General features: G+C 43.8%; 2 protein-coding genes across 3 annotated transcripts in view; both read left to right on the top strand.

The window, feature by feature from the left end:
• Positions 1-10,181, top strand: part of map3k13 (mitogen-activated protein kinase kinase kinase 13) — a 140,773-nt gene extending 130,592 nt beyond the window's left edge. The window contains exon 14 of the mRNA XM_031805623.1: positions 285-10,181. Within this exon, the coding sequence (XP_031661483.1) occupies positions 285-383 (99 nt within the window). The 3' untranslated portion in view covers positions 384-10,181. The remainder of the gene's footprint in view (positions 1-284) is intronic.
• LOC116357701 (titin homolog) lies at positions 3,306-13,013 on the top strand. 2 transcript variants are annotated; one of them, XM_031805625.1, is made up of 2 exons: positions 3,306-3,591; positions 3,760-13,013. In XM_031805625.1, the coding sequence occupies exons 1-2, from the start codon at positions 3,333-3,335 to the stop codon at positions 4,842-4,844; spliced, it is 1,344 nt and encodes a 447-aa protein (XP_031661485.1). In that variant the 5' UTR covers positions 3,306-3,332; the 3' UTR covers positions 4,845-13,013. The 2 variants fall into 2 exon arrangements, with proteins under 2 accessions (XP_031661485.1, XP_031661484.1); XM_031805624.1 differs by having other exon boundaries at positions 3,319-3,423; positions 3,508-13,013.
• The last annotated feature ends 13,926 nt before the right edge of the window (positions 13,014-26,939 follow it).

Genomic DNA, 26,939 nt, shown 5'->3' with positions numbered 1-26,939 from the left:
GACCGCCGCAGCCCTAATTATTATTGACATGTATTTACTCTCTCTCTCTCTCTCTCTCACTCACTCACTCTCTCTCTCTCTCTCTCTCTCTCTCTCTCTCTCTCTCTCTCTCTCTCTCTCTCTCTCTCTCTCTCTCTCACACTCTCTCTCTCTCTCTCTCACACTCTCTCTCTCTCTCTCTCTCTCACTCTCTCACTCTCTCACTCTCTCTCACTCCCTCTCTCACTCCCTCTCTCACTCCCTCTCTCTTTCTCTCCCTCTCTCTGTCTCGTTTGTTTCCTCAGAACCCGCTGCACTTTGACTCTGACTGTGATTCCTCTGATGCAGAGTGTTCTGATGCCACCATTAAGAACAACCAGCCTGGCGCACACACCTCCTGGTGATCAGCCTCCCCATGGAATATCCTGGGGGCCACTCGGCCCTCCCGTCTGCTTGGAAAAACTCTGGGCCCCAGGAGCCTACAGGGCCATAGCAACGCCCCTGCAATAGATCCTCTCCCTACTTCCTCACTGCATAGCATCCCCATTCCACCCAGACAACCTAAGCAGGGATCCCTTTTGAACGATATTAGATATATATACTGTAGATAGATGATTGTGTAACAGTTTGAGGGAAAAATCAGGAACTCTGTAAAACTTAAGAAGAAACAACAACAAAACTGTTAATTGTAAGATACTGGTGAGGATGATGATGATGAAGAGGACGCAGTGCAGCTTGGACCAGCCAGAGACTATAAACTAACCAGTGGGTAACAGTGACTGTGTTACTGTAGGGCTGGGCAGGATGCTGCTGTACTGTGTGTGTGTGTGTGTGTGTGTGTGTCAGGTGCTGGTCTCTCAGGCCACTGTCAGTACTCCAGAACAGTACAGTGAGTACGTTTACATGCACACTAATAATTTGATATTAAACTGATTATGCCAGTAGGCAGATTATGCAATAGTCATGTAAACACCTAACTCTGCTTATCTTAACTGGCGTAAGGTCAAAATGGAAGGAAGTATACACCGATTAAAATACCTGGTTTTCTGAGCCATCTGTTGAATTACTAGGTCAAAAACTTAATCAGTCCTACAGTGTGTTTGATCTGACATGTGCTGGCACCAGCCGAGTGGGCCTCCCTCTTGAGGGAAGTGAGTGGGCCTCCCTCTTGAGGGAAGTGTGTGGGCCTCCCTCTTGAGGGAAGTGAGTGGGCCTCCCTCTTGAGGGAAGTGAGTGGGCCTCCCTCTTGAGGGAAGTAAGTGGGCCTCCCTCTTGAGGGAAGTGAGTGGGCCTCCCTCTTGAGGGAAGTGTGTGGGCCTCCCTCTTGAGGGAAGTGAGTTCGGGACAACTGAATGTATGCGTCATTGAAGTAGTTTTCACATACAAACTTTATATGTCCGAACACAGAATCAAATATGCTTCCCAAAAATAACACGGTAATGACGTGGTACGGAGTTTATTTTGATTGCCGATGTTCTTTATTCATCATATTGCCATCAGGCAGCCTGATTTCAAATGTGTTCATGTAAACAGGATTATTGGGGAAATCTTTCTTCTTGCAAAGCATGTAAACATTTTAAACAAACTATTATATTAATCTGATTATCCACAATAATCACATTATTGTGTACATGTAACCGTACTCAGTGAGTATTCCAGAATGGGACTGTCTGTATTCCAGAACAGTACTGTCAGTATTCCAGAATGGGACTGTTAGTATTCCAGAATGAGACAGTCAGTGTTCCAGATCAGTACTGTCAGTGTTCCAGATCAGTACTATCAGTATTCCAGAATGGGACTGTCAGTATTCCAGAATGGGACTGTCAGTATTCCAGAACAGTACTGTAGGTATTCTAGAACAGTGCTGTCAGTATTCCAGAAGGGGACTGTCAGTGTTCAAGAATGAGACAGTCAGTGTTCCAGATCAGTACTGTCAGTATTCCAGAATGGGACTGTCAGTATTCCAGAATGGGACTGTTAGTATACCAGAAGGGGGCTGTCAGTATTCCAGAATGGGACTGTCAGTATTCCAGAGCAGTACTGATGATTCTAACTGTGTGAAAAGAACATCAGAACACACAGCCTCCTGTCTTGTCCCACAGCCCAGCCCCCCCACCAACCATCACTGTCTCTGAAACTGTCTGACCAGTCCAGTATGATATAACCTACCTGCTAAACATGACTTTACAGATGAATCAGGACTGTAACCCGATCCCCAGTGGGACACAGACATGGGCAAATAACGTCTAAACACCAGCATGAAACAGCCCAACCATGTCCCAACCATCAACCAACGTTGTCCCAACCATCAGGGATCCATTTCAACACAGATGGTTGGTTGGGAGATGGTTGATACAACGTTGGTTGTGAACCAGTACCTGGGCTTGAGGAGACGAGATCTCCTGATGCTCAACCAGAATATGGAGTTTCTCAGAGCAACTATCATCATTACTGCCATTCTGCAAGGAATGTACTTCCAGAACAGGTCTGAATACAAATTTGCTATTGTTTTTGACCAAGTGTGCAAATGCCAGATCGACCTTCGGCACCGCCAATATAATCCCTTATTATACTGCCACGGACAGGTTGGCCGGACCAGCAGTAGTACAGCATTCAGACCTGTTCTGGAAGTACATTCCTTGCAGAATGGCAGTAATGATGATAGTTGCTCTGAGAAACTCCATATTCTGGTTGAGAACCGAATGTATTTTCATGTTATACCGTTTGCAGAGCTGGGTAATGGGACTTTGAATTGAAGGATCCTGAGCATCAGGAGATCTCGTCTCCTCAAGCCCAGGTACTGGTTCACAACCAACGTTGTATCAACCATCTCCCAACCAACCATCTGTGTTGAAATGGATCCCTGCAGCAGAACTGCACCACCTTAGCATGTCTGTTTGGCTTGTAAGGACAGACTACCCAGAAGTCTGCATGACTCAAAAAGAGCAGAAAAGCACAAGATCATTTTAGTTCTCTCCCAACCCAGCCAGATCGACCTGGCTCCAGAGAATCCTCCATAACCAAGTATCCAATCTCGCTGTCCTGCATCAAGTCAAGTCGTAGCACCTGTATGTCTCAACACCCTCGTGCACTGTGATGTTATGGTACTGTACTGTCTGTCTCCTGCTCAGGATGCTCTTTCTGGACCAAGACTGGACCTATAACGTTATCATGTAGTATCTCTGTTGTGTGTTGTTCCGCGTGGGCCAATACCGTGGTATATGTTGTTGAATGGTACAGTGGACCAGGTAGAAATGTTGGAGTGAAGTTGGTGTAATAACTAGGTGGAACATAGTTGCCACTGAGGTGCAGTATCCCAGTTTTATCAGGCCCCCTGAGTCTCCGTTTGTTCCATGTCTTTCAGCAAGGTTGTTCATCGGGCATTGGTGCATGTTACGCTATGTTATTGTCTGACAGAGGACCAGTCAGACACCAGACTGAATGGTGTTACAGAGGGGAGAGTAGACACCAGACTGAATGGTCTGACAGAGGGGAGAGTAGAGGACCAGTCAGACACCAGACTGAATGGTGTTACAGAGGGGAGAGTAGACACCAGACTGAATGGTCTGACAGAGGGGAGAGTAGAGGACCAGTCAGACACCAGACTGAATGGTGTTACAGAGGGGACGGTAGACACCAGACTGAATGGTGTTACAGAGGGGAGAGTAGAGGACCAGTCAGACACCAGACTGAATGGTGTTACAGAGGGGAGAGTAGAGGACCAGTCAGACACCAGACTGAAGGGTCTGACAGAGGACCAGTCAGACACCAGACTGAATGGTGTTACAGAGGGGAGAGTAGACACCAGACTGAATGGTCTGACAGAGGGGAGAGTAGAGGACCAGTCAGACACCAGACTGAATGGTGTTACAGAGGGGAGAGTAGACACCAGACTGAATGGTGTTACAGAGGGGAGAGTAGAGGACCAGTCAGACACCAGACTGAATGGTGTTACAGAGGGGAGAGTAGAGGACCAGTCAGACACCAGACTGAAGGGTCTGACAGAGGACCAGTCAGACACCAGACTGAATGGTGTTACAGAGGGGAGAGTAGAGGACCAGTCAGACACCAGACTGAATGGTCTGACAGAGGACCAGTCAGACACCAGACTGAATGGTGTTACAGAGGGGAGAGTAGACACCAGACTGAATGGTGTTACAGAGGGGAGAGTAGACACCACCAGACTGAATGGTGTTACAGAGGGGAGAGTAGACACCAGACTGAATGGTCTGACAGAGGGGAGAGTAGAGGACCAGTCAGACACCAGACTGAATGGTGTTACAGAGGGGAGAGTAGACACCAGACTGAATGGTCTGACAGAGGGGAGAGTAGAGGCACAGCCAGACACCAGACTGAATGGTCTGACAGCGGGGAGAGTAGAGGACCAGTCAGACACCAGACTGAATGGTGTTACAGAGGGGAGAGTAGAGGACCAGTCAGACTCCAGACTGAATGGTGTTACAGAGGGGAGAGTAGAGGCACAGTCAGACACCAGACTGAATGGTGTTACAGAGGGGAGAGTAGAGGACCAGTCAGACACCAGACTGAATGGTGTTACAGAGGGGAGAGTAGACACCAGACTGAATGGTCTGACAGAGGGGAGAGTAGAGGACCAGTCAGACACCAGACTGAATGGTGTTACAGAGGGGAGAGTAGAGGCACAGTCAGACACCAGACTGAATGGTCTGACAGCGGGGAGAGTAGAGGACCAGTCAGACACCAGACTGAATGGTGTTACAGAGGGGAGAGTAGACACCAGACTGAGTGGTCTGACAGAGGACCAGTCAGACACCAGACTGAATGGTGTTACAGAGGGGAGAGTAGAGGCACAGTCAGACACCAAACTGAATGGAACCACTGTCTAGACGGCTGGACATATAGTTAGTGGCAGACAGACAGGCTATATTTTTAAACAGTGAGTCGTTTTCATAAATGACTTGGTAAAGTACTTCTTGCCTTTGCTGGTTTGATGCTCAGGTTTTCAGTTGAAGATAGAGTGTTGTTTTGGTTTTCTCTACTGTAACAATCTAATGTCTACTGGATGGCTCCAGGTACAGTGGGTTATGTTGCCTTGTATTACATAGTGTGGTTTCATAACCGGCTCCATTCCATACCTGCATCCCAAAATGGCACCCTATTCCCTATATAGTGCCACTGGTCAACAGTATATAGGGAATAGGGTGCCATTTGGGACGCATTCCTTTTATAATTTAGAAGACCAGCTGTCAGAAAGGATGATCATTTTTCTCATCTCCTCGCAGTCTTCCTTAGTGCTAGTAACACTCTGTTTGTGTCGTCCTCTTTTAAAAGGGATACTGCATCTTGTGTAACTAGCAACACTAGAATCATGTTACCCCTGTATGTGTTTCAGTATCTGTGTAAAACATGTTTATATTTTTAGATTATGGCCAGTCAGGGTTAAGTCAAACATCTGTATGAAACATCGTATGAAATGAAATGAATGGAGATCAGATGGCTCACATTTCAAATCAGGAAAACAAGGCAGAGACACCGAGACCACAGAACACAGAACAGACTGCTGCTCTTGGTCTGATGCAACATCATCTAAATGTCAGTAGCTAGCAGAGCCATATACAGAGAGAGTTGGGCCAGCTTTTAGAATGGGCGCCATGTTGCTGCCATTGAGCATTCTATTTATCCACTCATAACCATCATTTGGATTCTAATTTGAATTCAGGACGTTCAGACTCAGTAAGTCTCCTTGACGTCATTTGTGATTATGAAATATGAAACTTTTGTGGCGACAAAACAAACCCAGGCAATACATCATGTGAACAAACCCAGGCAATACATCATGTAAACAAACCCAGACAAGACATCATGTAAACAAACCCAGGCAAGACATCATGTAAACAAACCCAGACAAGACATCATGTAAACAAACCCAGACAAGACTTCATGTAAACAAACCCAGACAAGACTTCATGTAAACAAGACATCATGTAAACAAACCCAGACAAGACATCATGTAAACAAACCCAGACAAGACATCATGTAAACAAACCCAGACAAGACATCATGTAAACAAACCCAGACAAGACATAATGTAAACAAACCCAGACAAGACATCATGTAAACAAACCCAGACAAGACATCATGTAAACAAACCCAGAGAAGACATCATGTAAACAAACCCAGACAAGACATCATGTAAACAAACCCAGACAAGACATCATGTAAACAAACCCAGACAAGACATCATGTAAACAAACCCAGACAAGACATCATATAAACAAACCCAGACAAGACATCATGTAAACAAACCCAGACAAGACATCGTGTAAACAAACCCAGACAAGACATCATGTAAACAAACCCAGACAAGACATCATGTAAACAAACCCAGACAAGACAGCATGTAAACAAACCCAGACAAGACAGCATGTAAACAGACCCAGACAAGACAGCATGTAAACAAACCCTGACAAGACATCATGTAAACAAACCCAGACAAGACATCATGTAAACAAACCCAGACAAGACATCATGTAAACAAACCCTGACAAGACATCATGTAAACAAACCCTGACAAGACATCATGTAAACAAACCCTGACAAGACATCATGTAAACAAACCCAGACAAGACATCATGTAAACAAACCCAGACAAGACATCATGTAAACAAACCCAGACAAGACATCATGTAAACAAACCCAGACAAGACATCATGTAAACAAACCCAGACAAGACATCATGTAAAAAATAAACAGGTATCAGACAGCTGGGCCAGCCACTCTATACTAGTCAGTATCAGACAGCTGGGCCAGCCACTCTATACTAGTCAGTATCAGACAGCTGGGCCAGACACTCTATACTAGTCAGTATCAGACAGCTGGGCCAGCCACTCTATACTAGTCAGTATCAGACAGCTGGGCCAGACACTCTATACTAGTCAGTATCAGACAGCTGGGCCAGACACTCTATACTAGTCAGTATCAGACAGCTGGGCCAGACACTCTATACTAGTCAGTATCAGACAGCTGGGCCAGACACTCTATACTAGTCAGTATCAGACAGCTGGGCCAGCCACTCTATATTAGTCAGTATCAGACAGCTGGGCCAGCCACTCTATATTAGTCAGTATCAGACAGCTGGGCCAGCCACTCTATATTAGTCAGTATCAGACAGCTGGGCCAGACACTCTATACTAGTCAGTATCAGACAGCTGGGCCAGACACTCTATACTAGTCAGTATCAGACAGCTGGGCCAGCCACTCTATACTAGTCAGTATCAGACAGCTGGGCCAGCCACTCTATATTAGTCAGTATCAGACAGCTGGGCCAGCCACTCTATACTAGTCAGTATCAGACAGCTGGGCCAGACACTCTATACTAGTCAGTATCAGACAGCTGGGCCAGCCACTCTATATTAGTCAGTATCAGACAGCTGGGCCAGCCACTCTATATTAGTCAGTATCAGACAGCTGGGCCAGCCACTCTATACTAGTCAGTATCAGACAGCTGGGCCAGCCACTCTATACTAGTCAGTATCAGACAGCTGGGCCAGACACTCTATACTAGTCAGTATCAGACAGCTGGGCCAGCCACTCTATATTAGTCAGTATCAGACAGCTGGGCCAGCCACTCTATATTAGTCAGTATCAGACAGCTGGGCCAGCCACTCTATACTAGTCAGTATCAGACAGCTGGGCCAGCCACTCTATATTAGTCAGTATCAGACAGCTGGGCCAGCCTCCATTTTTTATTTAACCTTTATTTAACTCTGCAAATCAGTTAAGAACAAAGTCTTGATTTCAATGACGGCCTAGGAACAGTGGGTTAACTGCCTTGTTCAGGGGCCGAACGACAGATTTTGTACCTTGTCAGCTCGGGGATTCGATCTTGCATTCCAGGGTTTGTCTTGTAGAATAATAGTGAATATATCAAAACTATGAAATAACACATATGGAATCATGTAGTAACCAAAAAAATGTTAAACAAATCAAAATATATTTTAGATTTTCAAAGTAGCCACCCTTTGCCTTGATGACAGCTTTGCACACTCTTGGGCATTCTATCAACCAGCTTCATGAGGCAGTCACCTGGAATGCATTTCAATTAACAGGTGTGCCTTGTTAAAAGTTCATGCGTTTGAGCCAATCAGTTGTGTTGTGACAAGGTAGGGTGGGTATATCGAAGATAGCACTATTTGGAAAAAGACCACGTTGACAGTCCATCATTACTTTAAGACATGAAGGTCAGTCAATCCGGAGAATTTCAAGAACTTTGAAAGTTTCAAGTGCAGTCGCAGAAACCATCAAGCGCTATGATGAAACTGGCTCTCGTGAGGACCGCCACAGGAAAGAAAGAACCAGAGTTACCTCTGCTGCAGAGGATAAGTTCATTAGAGTTAACTGCACCTCAGATTGCAGTTTATTCTGTATCACTCAACTCTCATTCATGAGTCTTGTTTGTACTGAGAGGGATATAGCTAGATATGTTAATGTGTTGCTGTAATCCTTGATGTAGACGCACAGATAGAACAAATTATCAATAACCCTAATTCATCATAATTATCTGGAGAAATGTGACCTGATCAATAACCCTAATGCATCATAATTACTGGAGAAATCTGACCTGATCAATAACCCTAATGCATCATAATTACTGGAGAAATGTGACCTGATCAATAACCCTAATGCATCATAATTACTGGAGAAATGTGACCTGATCAATAACCCTAATGCATCATAATTACTGGAGAAATGTGACCTGATCAATAACCCTAATGCATCATAATTACTGGAGAAATGTGACCTGATCAATAACCCTAATGCATCATAATTACTGGAGAAATCTGACCTGCAATTTATAAACAAAGTTGCTGTAGTTATAATTCATAAAACTGCCATTTGTATTACTTTGAAGGGATCCAAATGGCAAATGAATCTATACATTTCTAGATATATTAAACCATAAAAAAGTGACATTTTATTTAGGACATTCTGAGTCTGGCTTTAAAATGATTAAGAAAATGCAATGATCTGCTATTGGTCAATATTGTCCATGGTGAGCCACCATGGCTGCCATATAGAATTATGTAGGGGATAATCAACGAGGGTCTATGCATTCTCTGGTGAATATTGCCCATGGTGAGCCACCATGGCTGCCATATGGAATTATGTAGGGGATAATCAACGAGGGTCTATGCATTCTCTGGTCAATATTGAGCGGCGTGGAAGGTGTGGCAGAGTGGAACGGATCTTCCAAGGAGTTGCATTATGTCCAAATACCGCATAGAGTCCTGAGTTGATTATCCCTTTTATGCCATGGCTATAATTTAACATTTGCCACTAAAAATGTGATCATTTAGGGCTCTCGAGTGGCGCAGCGGTCTAAGGCACTGCATCTCAGTGCAAGAGGTGTCACTACAGTCCCTGGTTCAAATCCAGACTGTATCCCATCTGGCCCATGATTGGAAGTCCCATAGGGACTTGCACAAGTGGCCAGTGTAGGCACAGAACAGATGCTTGTCAGGACCCAATGGCTAACTGGTACCCTAGTCCCTACAAATAAGAATTTGTTCTTAACTGACTTGCCTAGTTAAAGAAAAGTTCAATTAAAGAAAGGTTTAACATCAATTTACTAGATACTGTAGTTGCTGGGGTAACAAACAGACTTGTTAGTCTAACCAAACCGTCAGTCCTAGCTTGTTATTATGAAAATCTAATTCAACAATACCAAAACTGTTTTCAATTCCACATTTTCTTTCAAATGCAGCTCAAACAAAACATGTACAAATTTAACTATAGCCATTGAATTCTACCGTGCTGATATACCATGCATTATTGGGAAATAATACACACTCTAGAATGCCCTTCAAGCCAACCAGAAACGAGTATTCAACAATGCCATGGTATAATTGATTGTAGTGTCCTAACTATCTAAACAGATGACTCTGGTAGCTACTCCTCCTGTCCTGTCCTGTCTGTCTGTGTATAAACCATTGACTAATGTTGTATGAACTCTGACCCGTAGTATGTTCTGACCCCTGTCACATGACCAGCGTCAGAGCCTCAGCTATGGGCCACTGTCCCTGATCAGCTGACTGGGGTGACGGTAATGATGTGAGAATTGAAGGATCGATCAATCCTGTGGATGAAGATGTGGAATACCAGTATAGACTTTTGGCACCCTATTCCCTTTATAGTGCACTACTTTTGACCAGGGCCCATTGGGGCAATTTAGGGACTAGTGTACCATTTAGTCATCGACCACTGGGTCCTAGTGGCTGTTGTGTTTTGTTCCACACCTTCCTCCTTCAATGTGTATTGTTATCAGTTGAATCAGACCACGATGTTATGTTCTGTTAACAATGTCTTGCTGAGTCCTGTGAAGTACAACTTTTGTATTGTTTTCATATCATTTGTCTTTTTTTGTAGCTGGCCTCCATGATTATTAATTCATTCTGGATGACCTCTCCAGGAGAGTTGACTTATTTTAATTTCAGGAAGCTTTAGAATGATTGGTTGTCTTTATCCTATTGATATTATTATAATTGGACAGATAACACAATTACACGCTGAGTGATGAAAGGTGTTATTAATGTCATACTTCTTTGGATCTAAAAAAAACAAACATTTTGTTGATCGGTCTTGGGTGGGTACGGTTGAAGAGCCTAACTATCTCTCTAGTATTATCTGTCTATTGGCAGCTGCTGAACCTAACTATCTCTCTAGTATTATCTGTCTATTGGCAGCTGCTGAACCTAACTATCTCTCTAGTATTATCTGTCTATTGGCAGCTGCTGAACCTAACTATCTCTCTAGTATTATCTGTCTATTGGCAGCTGCTGAACCTAACTATCTCTCTAGTATTATCTGTCTATTGGCAGCTGCTGAACCTAACTATCTCTCTAGTATTATCTGTCTATTGGCAGCTGCTGAACCTAACTATCTCTCTAGTATTATCTGTCTATTGGCAGCTGCTGAACCTAACTATCTCTCTAGTATTATCTGTCTATTGGCAGCTGCTGAACCTAACTATCTCTCTAGTATTATCTGTCTATTGGCAGCTGCTGAACCTAACTATCTCTCTAGTATTATACCTCTATTGGCAGCTGCTGGGAACCAGAGCCATATATACATGTGCATACATATAGTATGGCTCTGTTGGATCTATTACAACATAATCATCTGTCTGACATGAGTCTGGGGTTAGTCAGTATTCTGGGGTTAGTCAGTAGTCTGGGGTTAGTCAGTAGTCTGGGGTTAGTCATGAGTCTGAGTCTGTCTGATTAGGAACTTTCAGGAGGAAGTAGTATCCAGCCTTTCTGTTCTCTACTGTATATCTTAACTAGAACCAGCACTATGCTGACCCATGTCGCCTGCTGCCATGGTTTGTCAGAATTGTCTGTCCATCATTCTATCTAGAGCCTACAATATAACACTTGCTGTTGAAGTCACATGCGCTACATAGCCAAAAGTATGTGGACACGCCTTCAAATTAGTGGCTTCGGCTATTTCAGCTACACCCGTTGCTGACAGGTGTATAAAATTGAGCACACAGCCATGCAATCTCCTTAGACAAACATTCTCAGTAGAAGGGTCTTACTGAAGAGCTCAGTGACTTTCAACGTGGCACCGTCATAGGATGCCACCTTTCCAATAAGTAAATTCGTCAAATTGGTAGGTGATGAAGTGCGTAAAAATTGTCTGTCTCATTTGTAACACTCACTACCGAGTTCCAAACTGCCTCTGGAAGCAACGTCAGCACAAGAACTGTGTGTCAGGAGCTTCATGAAATGGGTTTCCATGGCCGAGCAGCCGCACACAAGCCTAAGATCACCATGCGCAATGCCAAGTGTCGGCTGGAGTGGTGTGAAGCTCGCTGCCATTAGACTCTGGAGCAGTGGAAACGCTTTACCACAGTCCGATGGACGAATCTGGGTTTGGCGGAGGCCAAGAAAGAGCTACTTGCCCGAATGCATAGTGCCGACTGTAAAGTTTGGTGGAGGAGGAATAATGGTCGGGGCTGTTTTTCACGCTTCGAGCTAAGCCCCTTAGTTCCAGTGAAGGGAAATCTTAATGCTGCAACATACAAAACATACAATGACATTCTAGACGATTCTGTGCCTCCAACTTTGCGGCAACAGTTTTTATGTTATTTGTATTTATTTAACTAGGCAAGTTTGGAGAAGCCCCTTTTCTGCTTCAGCATGTTAATGCCCCAGTGCACAAAGCAAGGTCCATACAGAAATGGTTTGTTGAGATCTGTGTGGAAGAACTTGACTGGCCTTCACAGAGCCCTGACCTCAACCCCATCGAACACCGTTGGGATGAATTGGAACGCCAACCGCGAGCCAGACCTAATCGCCCGAACATCAGTGCCTGACCTCACTAATGCTCTTGTGGCTCAATGGAAGCAAGTCCCCGCAACAATGTTCCAACATCTAGTGGAAAGCCTTCCCAGAAGAGTGGAGGCTGTTATAGCAGCAAAGGGGGGGACCAACTCCATATTAATGCCCATGATTTTGGAATGAGATGTTTGACAAAAAGGTGTCCACATACTTTTGGTCATCTAGTATATCATGGTTGAATTTCACAGTCTTTAAATCAATGCTCAAGACAGTAAATGTTTACAATGGTGTTATTACCAGGGTATGCAGATATGCGGCTTGGATTGAACAGTGACAGTTCTGTAGTAGGTACAACAAATGGGCTTCAGAGCAGAGCAGGTTTGAAAACACTTTATCAGGTCTATTTATATATAGGTTAATCAGACTCATGTTTTTTTCTCTCTTTCTTTCGATGTCCTTCTGTCTCTCTGTCCCCAAATTACAGGTGACTTACCTCTGAGTTTCTGTGTCCGTGTCTTTAGCTGTAATCATTCTTCTCAACTCGCCCAACACGTGTTGTTTTGTTGTCCCGCCTTCTTCCTTCTTCTCCTTTTGAATGGCACTATGATCAACCAATCCTGTCCATTTCCCATATAATCCAGTGTACAGTGCAATGGGAACCAGGAAGAATAAATCAAATAAATAAATAGCTGCATGGAATAAACACTGATGTACCAAACACGCTGTGACACATCTCTTTTCTGACCACTAATTTCTTGTCCTCTTCAGTATTTCTGTGAGTTTGTCTTTATTGTAAAGATGTAATATATTCAGGAACCAATAGAACTGTGTAGTTGATGTTTTGATGACATCATATATCATGGAGACATTTACACTGATTATGACAGTAGGCAGATTATAGCATTAGTCATGTAAACACCTCACTCTGCTTATCTTAATCAGTGTAAGGTCAAAATCAAAGCCCCGATTAAAACAACTGGTTTTCTGAACAATCTTTCAAATGATTAGGACATGTAACCACCTTAATCGGTGTTCCAGCTGTTTATTTGATCTGACATGTGGTGGCACCAGCTGAGCGAGCCTTGCTCTTTAGCACGAGTGAAGTGAGTTCAGAACAAATAAATGTCATAGAAGTAGCTTTCACAAACAAACTACATGTTAATCAAACTACTATATTAATCTGACTATCCACAATAATCACATGTAACCATACTGAATTTTAAACTCATCTTGTTTACAAGTCTGGTAGGCTATATTATATAATTTAACATGTATTGCACATTTGCAATATAACTGTAACTAGTCAAATGTTTTGGTTGAAAAAGTAAAATAACCATTAACGAAGATACAGTTGAAGTCGGATGTATACATCCACTTAGGTTGGAGTCATTAAAACTTGTTTTTCAACCACTCCACAAATGTATTGTTAACACACTATAGGTTTGGCAAGTCGGTTAGGACATATACTTTGTGCATATACATATACTTTGTGTATGACACAATTCATTGTTATACAATTGTTTACAGACAGATTATTTCACTTAAAATTCACTGTATCACAATTCCAGTGGGTCAGTCAGACTTTTACATACACTAAGTTGACTGTGCCTTTAAACAGCTTGGAAAATTCCAGAAAATGATGTCATGGCTTTAGAAGCTTCTGATAGGCTAATTGACATCATTTGAGTCAATTGGAGGTGTACCTGTGGATGTATTTCAAGGCCAACCTTCAAACTCAGTGCCTCTTTGCTTGACATCATGGGAAAATCAAAAGAAATCAGCCAAGACCTCAGAAAAAATATTGTAGACCTCCACAAGCCTGGTTCATCTTTGGGAGCAATTTCCAAACGCCTGAAGGTACCACGTTCATCTGTACAAATAATAGTACGCAAGTATAATCACCAAGTATAAAGTGGGACCACACAGCCGTCATTCCGCTCAGGAAGGCGACGTGTTCTGTCTCCTAGACATGAACGTACTTTGGTGCGAAAAGTGCAAATCAATCCCAGAACAACAGCAAAGGACCTTGTGAAGATGCTGGAGGAAACATGTACAAAAGTATCTATATCCACAGAAAAACGAGTCCTATATCGACATAACCTGAAAGGCTGCTCAGCAAGGAAGAAGCCACTGCTCCAAAACCGCCATAAAAAAAGCCAGACTACGGTTTGCAACTTCACATGGGGACAAAGATACTTAAATGTCCTCTGGTCTGATGAAACAAAAATAGAACTGTTTGGTCATAATAAACAAAGCCCTGACCTCAATCCTATATAAAATGTGTGGGCAGAACTGAAACAACATGTGCGAGCAAGGAGGCCTACAAACCTGACTCAGTTACACCAGCTCTGTCAGGAGGAATGGGCCAAAATTCACCCAATTTATTGTGGGAAGCTTGTGGAAGGCTACCTGAAACGTTTGACCCAAGTTAAACAATTTAAAGGCAATGCTACCAAATACTAATTGAGTGTATGTAAACTTCTGACCCACTGGGAATGTGATGAAAGAAATAAAAGCTGAAATAAATCATTCTCTCTACAATTATTCTGACATTTCACATTCTTAAAATAAAGTGATGATCCTAACTGACCTACGACAGGGAATTTTTACTCAGATTAAATGTCAAGACTGTTGCCTTTTGGCGGATCCATTTGTGGTTTCAGGGTGGTGGTGGCGAGAGGTACATGGGTGATTTTACTGTAGAAGAATTGATGGGGTGGTGATTCAGAAGAATTGATGGGGTGGTGATTCAGAAGAATTGATGGGGTGGTGATTCAGAAGAATTGATGGGGTGGTGATTCAGAAGAATTGATGGGGTGGTGATTCAGAAGAATTAATGGGGTGGTGATTCAGAATAATTGATGGGGTGGTGATTCAGAATAATTGATGGGGTGGTGATTCAGAATAATTGATGGGGTGGAGATTCAGAAGAATTAATGGGGTGGTGATTCAGAATAATTGATGGGGTGGAGATTCAGAAGAATTGATGGGGTGGAGATTCAGAAGAATTAATGGGGTGGTGATTCAGAAGAATTGATGGGGTGGTGATTCAGAAGAATTGATGGGGTGGTGATTCAGAAGAATTGATGGGGTGGTGATTCAGAAGAATTGATGGGGTGGTGATTCAGAAGAATTGATGGGGTGGTGATTCAGAAGAATTGATCGGGTGGAGATTCAGAAGAATTGATGGGGTGGTGATTCAGAAGAATTGATGGGGTGGTGATTCAGAATAATTGATGGGGTGGTGATTCAGAATAATTGATGGGGTGGTGATTCAGAAGAATTGATGGGGTGGTGATTCAGAATAATTGATGGGGTGGTGATTCAGAAGAATTGATGGGGTGGTGATTCAGAAGAATTGATGGGGTGGTGATTCAGAATAATTGATGGGGTGGTGTTCAGAAGAATTAATGGGGTGGTGATTCAGAATAATTGATGGGGTGGTGATTCAGAAGAATTGATGGGGTGGTGATTCAGAAGAATTAATGGGGTGGTGATTCAGAAGAATTGATGGGGTGGTGATTCAGAAGAATTGATGGGGTGGTGATTCAGAAGAATTGATGGGGTGGTGATTCAGAAGAATTGATGGGGTGGTGATTCAGAATAATTAATGGGGTGGTGATTCAGAAGAATTAATGGGGTGGTGATTCAGAATAATTGATGGGGTGGTGATTCAGAAGAATTGATGGGGTGGTGATTTGTATTTTTATATACAGTGGCAAGAAAAAGTAAGTGAACCCTTTGGAATTACCTGGATTTCTGCATAAATTTGACATGCAATTTGATCTGATCTTCATCTAAGTCACAACAATATACAAACACAGTGTACTTAAACTAACAAATTATAGTTTTTTTCTTGTCTATATTGAATACATAATTTAAACATTCACATTTGCTATTCACAAGAAGCATTGCCTGATGTGACCCATGCCTTGAACAAAAGAGATCTCAGAAGACCTAAGATTATGAATTGTTGCCTTGCATAAAGCTGGAAAGGGTTGCAAAAGTATCTCTAAAAGTCAGTCCACGGTAAGACAAATTGTCTATAAATGGAGAAAGTTCAGCACTGTTGCTACTCTGCCTAGGAGTGACCGTCCTGCAAAGATGACTGCAAGAGCACAGCGCAGAATGCTCAATGAGGTTAAGAAGAATCCTGGAGTGTCAGCTAAAGACTTACAGACATCTCTGGAACATGCTAACATTCTGTTGACAAGTCTACGATATGTAAAACACTAAACAAGAATGGTGTTCATGGGAGGACACCATGGAAGATGGTGGGTTTTAGTGTAGGGTTAGATGGTAGGGTATTTAAATAGTGGAGTTGGGTAGGGGGTTTTAGTGAGTGTAGGGTTAGATGGTAGGGTATTTAAATAGTGGAGTAGGGTGGGGGGTTTTAGTGTAGGGTTAGATGGTAGGGTATTTAAATAGTGGAGTAGGGTGAGGGGTTTTAGTGTAGGGTTAGATGGTAGGGTATTTAAATAGTGGAGTAGGATGGGGGGTTTAGTGTAGGGTTAGATGGTAGGGTATTTAAATAGTGGAGTAGGATGGGGGGTTTTAGTGTAGGGTTAGATGGTAGGGTATTTAAATAGTGGAGTAGGGTGGGGGGTTTTAGTGTAGGGTTAGATGGTAGGGTATTTAAATAGTGGAGTAGGATGGGGGGTTTTAGTGTAGGGTTAGATGGTAGGGTATTTAAATAGTGGAGTAGGGTGAGGGTTTTAGTGTAGGGTTAGATGGTAGGGTATTTAAATAGTGGAGTAGGATGGGGGGGTTTAGTGTAGAGTTAGATGGTAGGGTATTTAAATAGTGGAGTAGGGTAGGGGGTTTGTAGTGAGTGTAGGGTTAGATGGTAGGGTATTTAAATAGTGGAGTAGGGTGGGGGGTTTGTAGTGAGTGTAGGGTTAAATGGTAGGGTATTTAAATAGTGGAGTAGGATGGGGGGGTTTAGTGTAGAGTTAGATGGTAGGGTATTTAAATAGTGGAGTAGGGTAGGGGGTTTGTAGTGAGTGTAGGGTTAGATGGTAGGGTATTTAAATAGTGGAGTAGGGTGGGGGGTTTGTAGTGAGTGTAGGGTTAAATGGTAGGGTATTTAAATAGTGGAGTAGGGTGGGGGGTTTTAGTGTAGGGTTAGATGGTAGGGTATTTAAATAGTGGAGTAGGGTGGGGGGTTTAGTGTAGGGTTAGATGGTAGGGTATTTAAATAGTGGAGTAGGGTGAGGGGTTTTATTGTAGGGTTAGATGGTAGGGTATTTAAATAGTGGAGTAGGGTGGGGGTTTTAGTGTAGGGTTAGATGGTAGGGTATTTAAATAGTGGAGTAGGGTGGGGGGTTTAGTGTAGGGTTTGATGGTAGGGTATTTAAATAGTGGAGTATGGTGAGGGGTTTTAGTGTTGGGTTAGATGGTAGGGTATTTAAATAGTGGAGTAGGGTGGGGGGTTTAGTGTAGAGTTAGATGGTAGGGTATTTAAATAGTGGAGTAGGGTGAGGGGTTTTAGTGTAGGGTTAGATGGTAGGGTATTTAAATAGTGGAGTAGGGTGGGGGTTTTAGTGTAGGGTTAGATGGTAGGGTATTTAAATAGTGGAGTAGGATGGGGGGGTTTAGTGTAGAGTTAGATGGTAGGGTATTTAAATAGTGGAGTAGGGTAGGGGGTTTGTAGTGAGTGTAGGGTTAGATGGTAGGGTATTTAAATAGTGGAGTAGGGTGGGGGGTTTTAGTGTAGGGTTAGATGGTAGGGTATTTAAATAGTGGAGTAGGATGGGGGGTTTTAGTGTAGGGTTAGATGGTAGGGTATTTAAATAGTGGAGTAGGGTGAGGGTTTTAGTGTAGGGTTAGATGGTAGGGTATTTAAATAGTGGAGTAGGATGGGGGGGTTTAGTGTAGAGTTAGATGGTAGGGTATTTAAATAGTGGAGTAGGGTAGGGGGTTTGTAGTGAGTGTAGGGTTAGATGGTAGGGTATTTAAATAGTGGAGTAGGGTGGGGGGTTTTAGTGTAGGGTTAGATGGTAGGGTATTTAAATAGTGGAGTAGGGTGAGGGGTTTTATTGTAGGGTTAGATGGTAGGGTATTTAAATAGTGGAGTAGGGTGGGGGGTTTTAGTGTAGGGTTAGATGGTAGGGTATTTAAATAGTGGAGTAGGGTGGGGGGTTTAGTGTAGGGTTTGATGGTAGGGTATTTAAATAGTGGAGAGGGTGGGGGGTTTAGTGTAGGGTTAGATGGTAGGGTATTTAAATAGTGGAGTAGGGTGAGGGGTTTTAGTGTAGGGTTAGATGGTAGGGTATTTAAATAGTGGAGTATGGTGAGGGGTTTTAGTGTTGGGTTAGATGGTAGGGTATTTAAATAGTGGAGTAGGGTGGGGGGTTTAGTGTAGAGTTAGATGGTAGGGTATTTAAATAGTGGAGTAGGGTGAGGGGTTTTAGTGTAGGGTTAGATGGTAGGGTATTTAAATAGTGGAGTAGGGTGGGGGGGGTTTAGTGTAGGGTTAGATGGTAGGGTATTTAAATAGTGGAGTAGGGTGAGGGGTTTTAGTGTAGGGTTAGATGGTAGAGTATTTAAATAGTGGAGTAGGGTGGGGGGGGGTTTAGTGTAGGGTTAGATGGTAGGGTATTTAAATAGTGGAGTAGGGTGGGGGGTTTTAGTGTAGGGTTAGATGGTAGGGTATTTAAATAGTGGAGTAGGGTGGGGGGGGGGTTTAGTGTAGGGTTAGATGGTAGGGTATTTAAATAGTGGAGTAGGGTGGGGGGTTTTAGTGTAGGGTTAGATGGTAGGGTATTTAAATAGTGGAGTAGGATGGGGGGGGTTTAGTGTAGGGTTAGATGGTAGGGTATTTAAATAGTGGAGTAGGGTGGGGGGGGGGGGGTTTAGTGTAGGGTTAGATGGTAGGGTATTTAAATAGTGGAGTAGGGTGGGGGGTTTTAGTGTAGGGTTAGATGGTAGGGTATTTAAATAGTGGAGTAGGGTGGGGGGTTTTAGTGTAGGGTTAGATGGTAGGGTATTTAAATAGTGGAGTAGGGTGGGGGGGGGGGTTAGTGTAGGGTTAGATGGTAGGGTATTTAAATAGTGGAGTAGGGTGGGGGGGGGGTTTAGTGTAGGGTTAGATGGTAGGGTATTTAAATAGTGGAGTAGGGTGGGGGGTTTTAGTGTAGGGTTAGATGGTAGGGTATTTAAATAGTGGAGTAGGGTGGGGGGGGGGGGTTAGTGTAGGGTTAGATGGTAGGGTATTTAAATAGTGGAGTAGGGTGGGGGGGGGTTTAGTGTAGGGTTAGATGGTAGGGTATTTAAATAGTGGAGTAGGGTGGGGGGTTTTAGTGTAGGGTTAGATGGTAGGGTATTTAAATAGTGGAGTAGGGTGGGGGGGGGGTTTAGTGTAGGGTTAGATGGTAGGGTATTTAAATAGTGGAGTAGGGTGGGGGGGGGGTTTAGTGTAGGGTTAGATGGTAGGGTATTTAAATAGTGGAGTAGGGTGGGGGGTTTTAGTGTAGGGTTAGATGGTAGGGTATTTAAATAGTGGAGTAGGGTGGGGGTTTTTAGTGTAGGGTTAGATGGTAGGGTATTTAAATAGTGGAGTAGGGTGGGGGGGGGTTTAGTGTAGGGTTAGATGGTAGGGTATTTAAATAGTGGAGTAGGGTGGGGGGGTTTAATGTAGGGTTAGATGGTAGGGTATTTAAATAGTGGAGTAGGATGGGGGGTTTAGTGTAGGGTTAGATGGTAGGGTATTTAAATAGTGGAGTAGGGTGGGGGGTTTTAGTGTAGGGTTAGATGGTAGGGTATTTAAATAGTGGAGTAGGGTGGGGGGTTTTAGTGTAGGGTTAGATGGTAGGGTATTTAAATAGTGGAGTAGGGTGGGGGGGTTTAGTGTAGGGTTAGATGGTAGGGTATTTAAATAGTGGAGTAGGGTGGGGGGTTTTAGTGTAGGGTTAGATGGTAGGGTATTTAAATAGTGGAGTAGGGTGGGGGGGGGTTTAGTGTAGGGTTAGATGGTAGAGTATTTAAATAGTGGAGTAGGATGGGGGGTTGTAGTGTAGGGTTAGATGGTAGGGTATTTAAATAGTGGAGTAGGGTGGGGGGTTTTAGTGTAGGGTTAGATGGTAGGGTATTTAAATAGTGGAGTAGGGTGGGGGGTTTTAGTGTAGGGTTAGATGGTAGGGTATTTAAATAGTGGAGTAGGGTGGGGGGGGGGTTTAGTGTAGGGTTAGATGGTAGGGTATTTAAATAGTGGAGTAGGGTGGGGGGTTTTAGTGTAGGGTTAGATGGTAGGGTATTTAAATAGTGGAGTAGGGTGGGGGGGGGTTTAGTGTAGGGTTAGATGGTAGGGTATTTAAATAGTGGAGTAGGGTGGGGGGTTTTAGTGTAGGGTTAGATGGTAGGGTATTTAAATAGTGGAGTAGGGTGGGGAGTTTTAGTGTAGGGTTAGATGGTAGGGTATTTAAATAGTGGAGTAGGGTGGGGGGTTTTAGTGTAGGGTTAGATGGTAGGGTATTTAAATAGTGGAGTAGGGTGGGGGGGGGTTTAGTGTAGGGTTAGATGGTAGGGTATTTAAATAGTGGAGTAGGGTGGGGGGGGGGTTTAGTGTAGGGTTAGATGGTAGGGTATTTAAATAGTGGAGTAGGGTGGGGGGTTTTAGTGTAGGGTTAGATGGTAGGGTATTTAAATAGTGGAGTAGGATGGGGGGTTGTAGTGTAGGGTTAGATGGTAGGGTATTTAAATAGTGGAGTAGGGTGGGGGGTTTTAGTGTAGGGTTAGATGGTAGGGTATTTAAATAGTGGAGTAGGGTGGGGGGTTTTAGTGTAGGGTTAGATGGTAGGGTATTTAAATAGTGGAGTAGGGTGGGGGGTTTTAGTGTAGGGTTAGATGGTAGGGTATTTAAATAGTGGAGTAGGGTGGGGGGTTTTAGTGTAGGGTTAGATGGTAGGGTATTTAATAGTGGAGTAGGGTGGGGGGTTTTAGTGTAGGGTTAGATGGTAGGGTATTTAAATAGTGGAGTAGGGTGGGGGGTTTTAGTGTAGGGTTAGATGGTAGGATATTTAAATAGTGGAGTAGGGTGGGGGGGGGGGTTTAGTGTAGGGTTAGATGGTAGAGTATTTAAATAGTGGAGTAGGGTGGGGGGTTTTAGTGTAGGGTTAGATGGTAGGGTATTTAAATAGTGGAGTAGGGTGGGGGGGGGTTTAGTGTAGGGTTAGATGGTAGGGTATTTAAATAGTGGAGTAGGGTGGGGGGTTTTAGTGTAGGGTTAGATGGTAGGGTATTTAAATAGTGGAGTAGGGTGGGGGGGGGGTTTAGTTTAGGGTTAGATGGTAGGGTATTTAAATAGTGGAGTAGGGTGGGGGGTTTTAGTGTAGGGTTAGATGGTAGGGTATTTAAATAGTGGAGTAGGGTGGGGGGGTTTAGTGTAGGGTTAGATGGTAGGGTATTTAAATAGTGGAGTAGGGTGGGGGGTTTTAGTGTAGGGTTAGATGGTAGGGTATTTAAATAGTGGAGTAGGGTGGGGGGGGGTTTAGTGTAGGGTTAGATGGTAGAGTATTTAAATAGTGGAGTAGGATGGGGGGTTGTAGTGTAGGGTTAGATGGTAGGGTATTTAAATAGTGGAGTAGGGTGGGGGGTTTTAGTGTAGGGTTAGATGGTAGGGTATTTAAATAGTGGAGTAGGGTGGGGGGTTTTAGTGTAGGGTTAGATGGTAGGGTATTTAAATAGTGGAGTAGGGTGGGGGGGGGGGGTTTAGTGTAGGGTTAGATGGTAGGGTATTTAAATAGTGGAGTAGGGTGGGGGGTTTTAGTGTAGGGTTAGATGGTAGGGTATTTAAAATAGTGGAGTAGGGTGGGGGGGGGTTTAGTGTAGGGTTAGATGGTAGGGTATTTAAATAGTGGAGTAGGGTGGGGGGTTTTAGTGTAGGGTTAGATGGTAGGGTATTTAAATAGTGGAGTAGGGTGGGGAGTTTTAGTGTAGGGTTAGATGGTAGGGTATTTAAATAGTGGAGTAGGGTGGGGGGTTTTAGTGTAGGGTTAGATGGTAGGGTATTTAAATAGTGGAGTAGGGTGGGGGGGGTTTAGTGTAGGGTTAGATGGTAGGGTATTTAAATAGTGGAGTAGGTGGGGGGGGGGGTTTAGTGTAGGGTTAGATGGTAGGGTATTTAAATAGTGGAGTAGGGTGGGGGGTTTAGTGTAGGGTTAGATGGTAGGGTATTTAAATAGTGGAGTAGGATGGGGGGTTGTAGTGTAGGGTTAGATGGTAGGGTAATTTAAATAGTGGAGTAGGGTGGGGGGTTTTAGTGTAGGGTTAGATGGTAGGGTATTTAAATAGTGGAGTAGGGTGGGGGGTTTTAGTGTAGGGTTAGATGGTAGGGTATTTAAATAGTGGAGTAGGGTGGGGGGTTTAGTGTAGGGTTAGATGGTAGGGTATTTAAATAGTGGAGTAGGGTGGGGGGTTTAGTGTAGGGTTAGATGGTAGGGTATTTAAATAGTGGAGTAGGGTGGGGGGTTTTAGTGTAGGGTTAGATGGTAGGGTATTTAAATAGTGGAGTAGGGTGGGGGGTTTTAGGTGTAGGGTTAGATGGTAGGATATTTAAATAGTGGAGTAGGGTGGGGGGGGGGGTTTAGTGTAGGGTTAGATGGTAGAGTATTTAAATAGTGGAGTAGGGTGGGGGGGTTTTAGTGTAGGGTTAGATGGTAGGGTATTTAAATAGTGGAGTAGGGTGGGGGGGGGTTTAGTGTAGGGTTAGATGGTAGGGTATTTAAATAGTGGAGTAGGGTGGGGGGTTTTAGTGTAGGGTTAGATGGTAGGGTATTTAAATAGTGGAGTAGGGTGGGGGGGGGTTTAGTTTAGGGTTAGATGGTAGGGTATTTAATAGTGGAGTAGGGTGGGGGTTTTAGTGTAGGGTTAGATGGTAGGGTATTTAATAGTGGAGTAGGGTGGGGGGTTTTAGTGTAGGGTTAGATGGTAGGGTATTTAAATAGTGGAGTAGGGTGGGGGGGTTTAGTGTAGGGTTAGATGGTAGGGTATTTAAATAGTGGAGTAGGGTGGGGGGTTTAGTGTAGGTTAGATGGTAGGTATTTAATAGTGGAGTAGGGTGGGGGTTTAGTTTAGGGTTAGATGGTAGGGTATTTAAATAGTGGAGTAGGGTGGGGGGTTTTAGTGTAGGGTTAGATGGTAGAGTATTTAAATAGTGGAGTAGGGTGAGGGGTTTTAGTGTAGGGTTAGATTGGTAGGGTATTTAAATAGTGGAGTAGGGCTGGGGGGTTTTAGTGTAGGTTAGATGGTAGGGTATTTAAAATAGTGGAGTAGGGTGGGGGGGGGGGTTTAGTGTAGGGTTAGATGGTAGGGTATTTAAATAGTGGAGTAGGGTGGGGGTTTTAGTGTAGGGTTAGATGGTAGGGTATTTAAATAGTGGGAGGTAGGGTGGGGGGTTTAGTGGTAGGGTTAGATGGTAGGGTATTTAAATGTGGAGTAGGAGGGGGTTTTTAGTGTAGGTGTTAGATGGTAGGGTATTTAAATAGTTGAGTAGGGTGGGGGGTTTTAGTGTAGGGTTAGATGGTAGGGTATTTAAATAGTGAGTAGGGTGGGGGTTTAGTGTAGGGTTAGATGGTAGGGTATTTAAATAGTGGAGTAGGGTTGGGGGTTTTAGTGTAGGGTTAGATGGTAGGGTATGTAAATAGTGAGTAGGATGGGGGTTGTAGTGTAGGGTTAGATGGTAGGGTATTTAAATAGTGGAGTCGGGTGGGGGGGGAGTTTAGTGTAGGGTTAGATGGTAGGGTATTTAAATAGTGGAGTAGGGTGGGGTTTTAGTGTAGGGTTAGATGGTAGGGTATTTAAATAGTGGGAGTAGGGTGGGGGGGGGGGTTTAGTGTAGGGTTAGATGGTAGGGTATTTAAATAGTGGAGTAGGGTGGGGGTTTTAGTGTAGGGTTAGATGGTAGGGTATTTAAATAGTGGAGTAGGGTGGGGGTTTTAGTGTAGGGTTAGATGGTAGGGTATTTAAATAGTGGAGTAGGGTGGGGGGGGGTTTAGTGTAGGGTTAGATGGTAGGGTATTTAAATAGTGGAGTAGGGTGGGGGGTTTTAGTGTAGGGTTAGATGGTAGGGTATTTAAATAGTGGAGTAGGGTGGGGGGTTGTTAGTGTAGGGTTAGATGGTAGGGTATTTAAATAGTGGAGTAGGGGTGGGGGGGTTTAGTGTAGGGTTAGATGGTAGGGTATTTAAATAGTGGAGTAGGGTGGGGGGGGGTTTAGTGTCGGGTTAGATGGTAGGGTATTTAAATAGTGGGCGTAGGTGGGGGGTTTTAGTGTAGGGTTAGATGGTAGGGTATTTAAATAGTGGAGTAGGGTGGGGGTTTTAGTGTAGGGTTCGATGGTAGGGTATTTAAATAGTGGAGTAGGGTGGGGGGGTTTTATGTGTAGGGTTAGATGGTAGGGTATTAATTAGTGGAGTAGGGTGGGGGGGGTTTAGTGTAGGGTAGATGGTAGGGTATTTAAACAGTGGAGTAGGGTGGGGGGGTTTAGTGTAGGGTTAGATGGCTAGGGTATTTAGTGGAGAGTGGGGTGGGTTTTAGTGTAGGGTTAGATGGTGGGTATTAATAGTGGAGTAGGGTGGGGGGGGTTGTGTCAGGGTTAGATTGGTAGGGTATTTTAAATAGTGGAGTAGGGTGGGGGGGGGTTTAGTGTAGGGTTAGATGGTAGGGTATTTAAATAGTGGAGTAGGGTGGGGGTTTTAGTGTAGGGTTAGATGGTAGGTATTTAATAGTGAGTAGGGTGGGGGTTTTAGTGTAGGGTTAGATGGTAGGGTATTTAAACAGTGGAGTAGGGTGGGGGGTTTTAGTGTAGGGTTAGATGGTAGGGTATTTAAATAGTGGCAGTAGGGTGGGGCTTTTAGTGTAGGTTAGATGGTGGTATTTAAATAGTGAGTAGGGTTGGGGGGTTTAGTGTAGGGTTAGATGGTAGGGTATTTAAATAGTGGAGTAGGGTGGGGGGTTTTAGTGTAGGGTTAGATGGTAGGGTATTTAAATAGTGGAGTAGGGTGGGGGGTTTAGTGTAGGGTTAGATGGTAGGGTATTTAAATAGTGGAGTAGGGTGGGGGTTTTAGTGTAGGGTTAGATGGTAGGGTATTTAAATAGTGGAGTAGGGTGGGGGTTTTAGTGTAGGGTTAGATGGTAGGGTATTTAAATAGTGGAGTAGGGTGGGGGGTTTTAGTGTAGGGTTAGATGGTAGGGTATTTAAATAGTGGAGTAGGGTGGGGGGTTTAGTGTAGGGTTAGATGGTAGGGTATTTAAATAGTGGAGTAGGGTGGGGGTTTTAGTGTAGGGTTAGATGGTAGGGTATTTAAATAGTGGAGTAGGGTGGGGGGGGTTTAGTGTAGGGTTAGATGGTAGGGTATTTAAATAGTGGAGTAGGGTGGGGGTTTAGTGTAGGGTTAGATGGTAGGGTATTTAAATAGTGGAGTAGGTGGGGGTTTTAGTGTAGGGTTAGATGGTAGGGTATTTAAATAGTGGAGTAGGGTGGGGGTTTTAGTGTAGGGTTAGATGGTAGGGTATTTAAATAGTGGAGTAGGGTGGGGGGTTTTAGTGTAGGGTTAGATGGTAGGGTATTTAAATAGTGGAGTAGGGTGGGGGTTTAGTGTAGGGTTAGATGGTAGGTATTTAAATAGTGGAGTAGTGGTGGGGGGTTTAGTGTAGGGTTAGATGGTAGGGTATTTAATAGTGGAGTAGGGTGGGTGGGGGGTTTTAGTGTAGGGTTAGATGGTAGGGTATTTAAATAGTGGAGTAGGTGGGGGGGTTTAGTGTAGGGTTAGATGGTAGGGTATTTAAATAGTGGAGTAGGGGGGGGTTTAGTGTAGGGTTAGATGGTAGGGTATTTAAATAGTGGAGTAGGTGGGGGTTTTAGTGTAGGGTTAGATGGTAGGGTATTTAAATAGTGGAGTAGGGTGGGGGGTTTTAGTGTAGGGTTAGATGGTAGGGTATTTAAATAGTGAGTAGGGTGGGGTTTTAGTGTAGGGTTAGATGGTAGGGTATTTAAATAGTGGGTAGGGTGGGGGGGGGGGGTTTAGTGTAGGTTAGATGGTAGGGTATTTAAATAGTGGAGTAGGGTGGGGGTTTTAGTGTAGGGTTAGATGGTAGGGTATTTAAATAGTGGAGTAGGGGTGGGGGTTTTAGTGTAGGGTTAGATGGTAGGGTATTTAAATAGTGGAGTAGGGTGGGGGTTTTAGTGTAGGGTTAGATGGTAGGGTATTTAAATAGTGGAGTAGGGTGGGGGGGTTTTAGTGTAGGGTTAGATGGTAGGGTATTTAAATAGTGGAGTAGGGTGGGTTTTAGTGTAGGGTTAGATGGTAGGGTATTTAAATAGTGGAGTAGGGTGGGGGGGTTTAGTGTAGGGTTAGATGGTAGGGTATTTAAATAGTGGAGTAGGGTGGGTGGGTTTTAGTGTGGTTAGATGGTAGGGTATTTAAATAGTGGAGTAGGGTGGGGGGTTTAGTGTAGGGTTAGATGGTAGGGTATTTAAATAGTGGAGTAGTAGGGGGGGTTTTAGTGTAGGTTAGATGGTAGGGTATTTATAGTGGAGTAGGGTGGGGGGGTTTTAGTGTAGGGTTGATGGTAGGGTATTTAAATAGTGGAGTAGGGTGGGGGGGGGTTTTAGTGTAGGGTTAGATGGTAGGGTATTTAAATA

This window comes from Oncorhynchus kisutch, linkage group LG26 (assembly GCF_002021735.2).
Source record: "Oncorhynchus kisutch isolate 150728-3 linkage group LG26, Okis_V2, whole genome shotgun sequence".
Classification (NCBI taxonomy): Eukaryota; Metazoa; Chordata; class Actinopteri; order Salmoniformes; family Salmonidae; genus Oncorhynchus; species Oncorhynchus kisutch.
The sequence above is the reverse complement of the archived record's forward strand: the minus strand, read 5'-3'. Positions and strand labels throughout refer to the sequence as shown.

Coding starts and splice junctions, on each gene's coding strand:
- LOC116357701 (XM_031805624.1), top strand. CDS start 3,333: ATGTCTTTCAGCAAGGTTGTTCATCGGGCATTGGTGCATGTTACGCTA. Junction 3,424..3,507: donor GTCAGACACCAGACTGAATG/GTGTTACAGAGG, acceptor CCAGACTGAATG/GTGTTACAGAGGGGAGAGTA.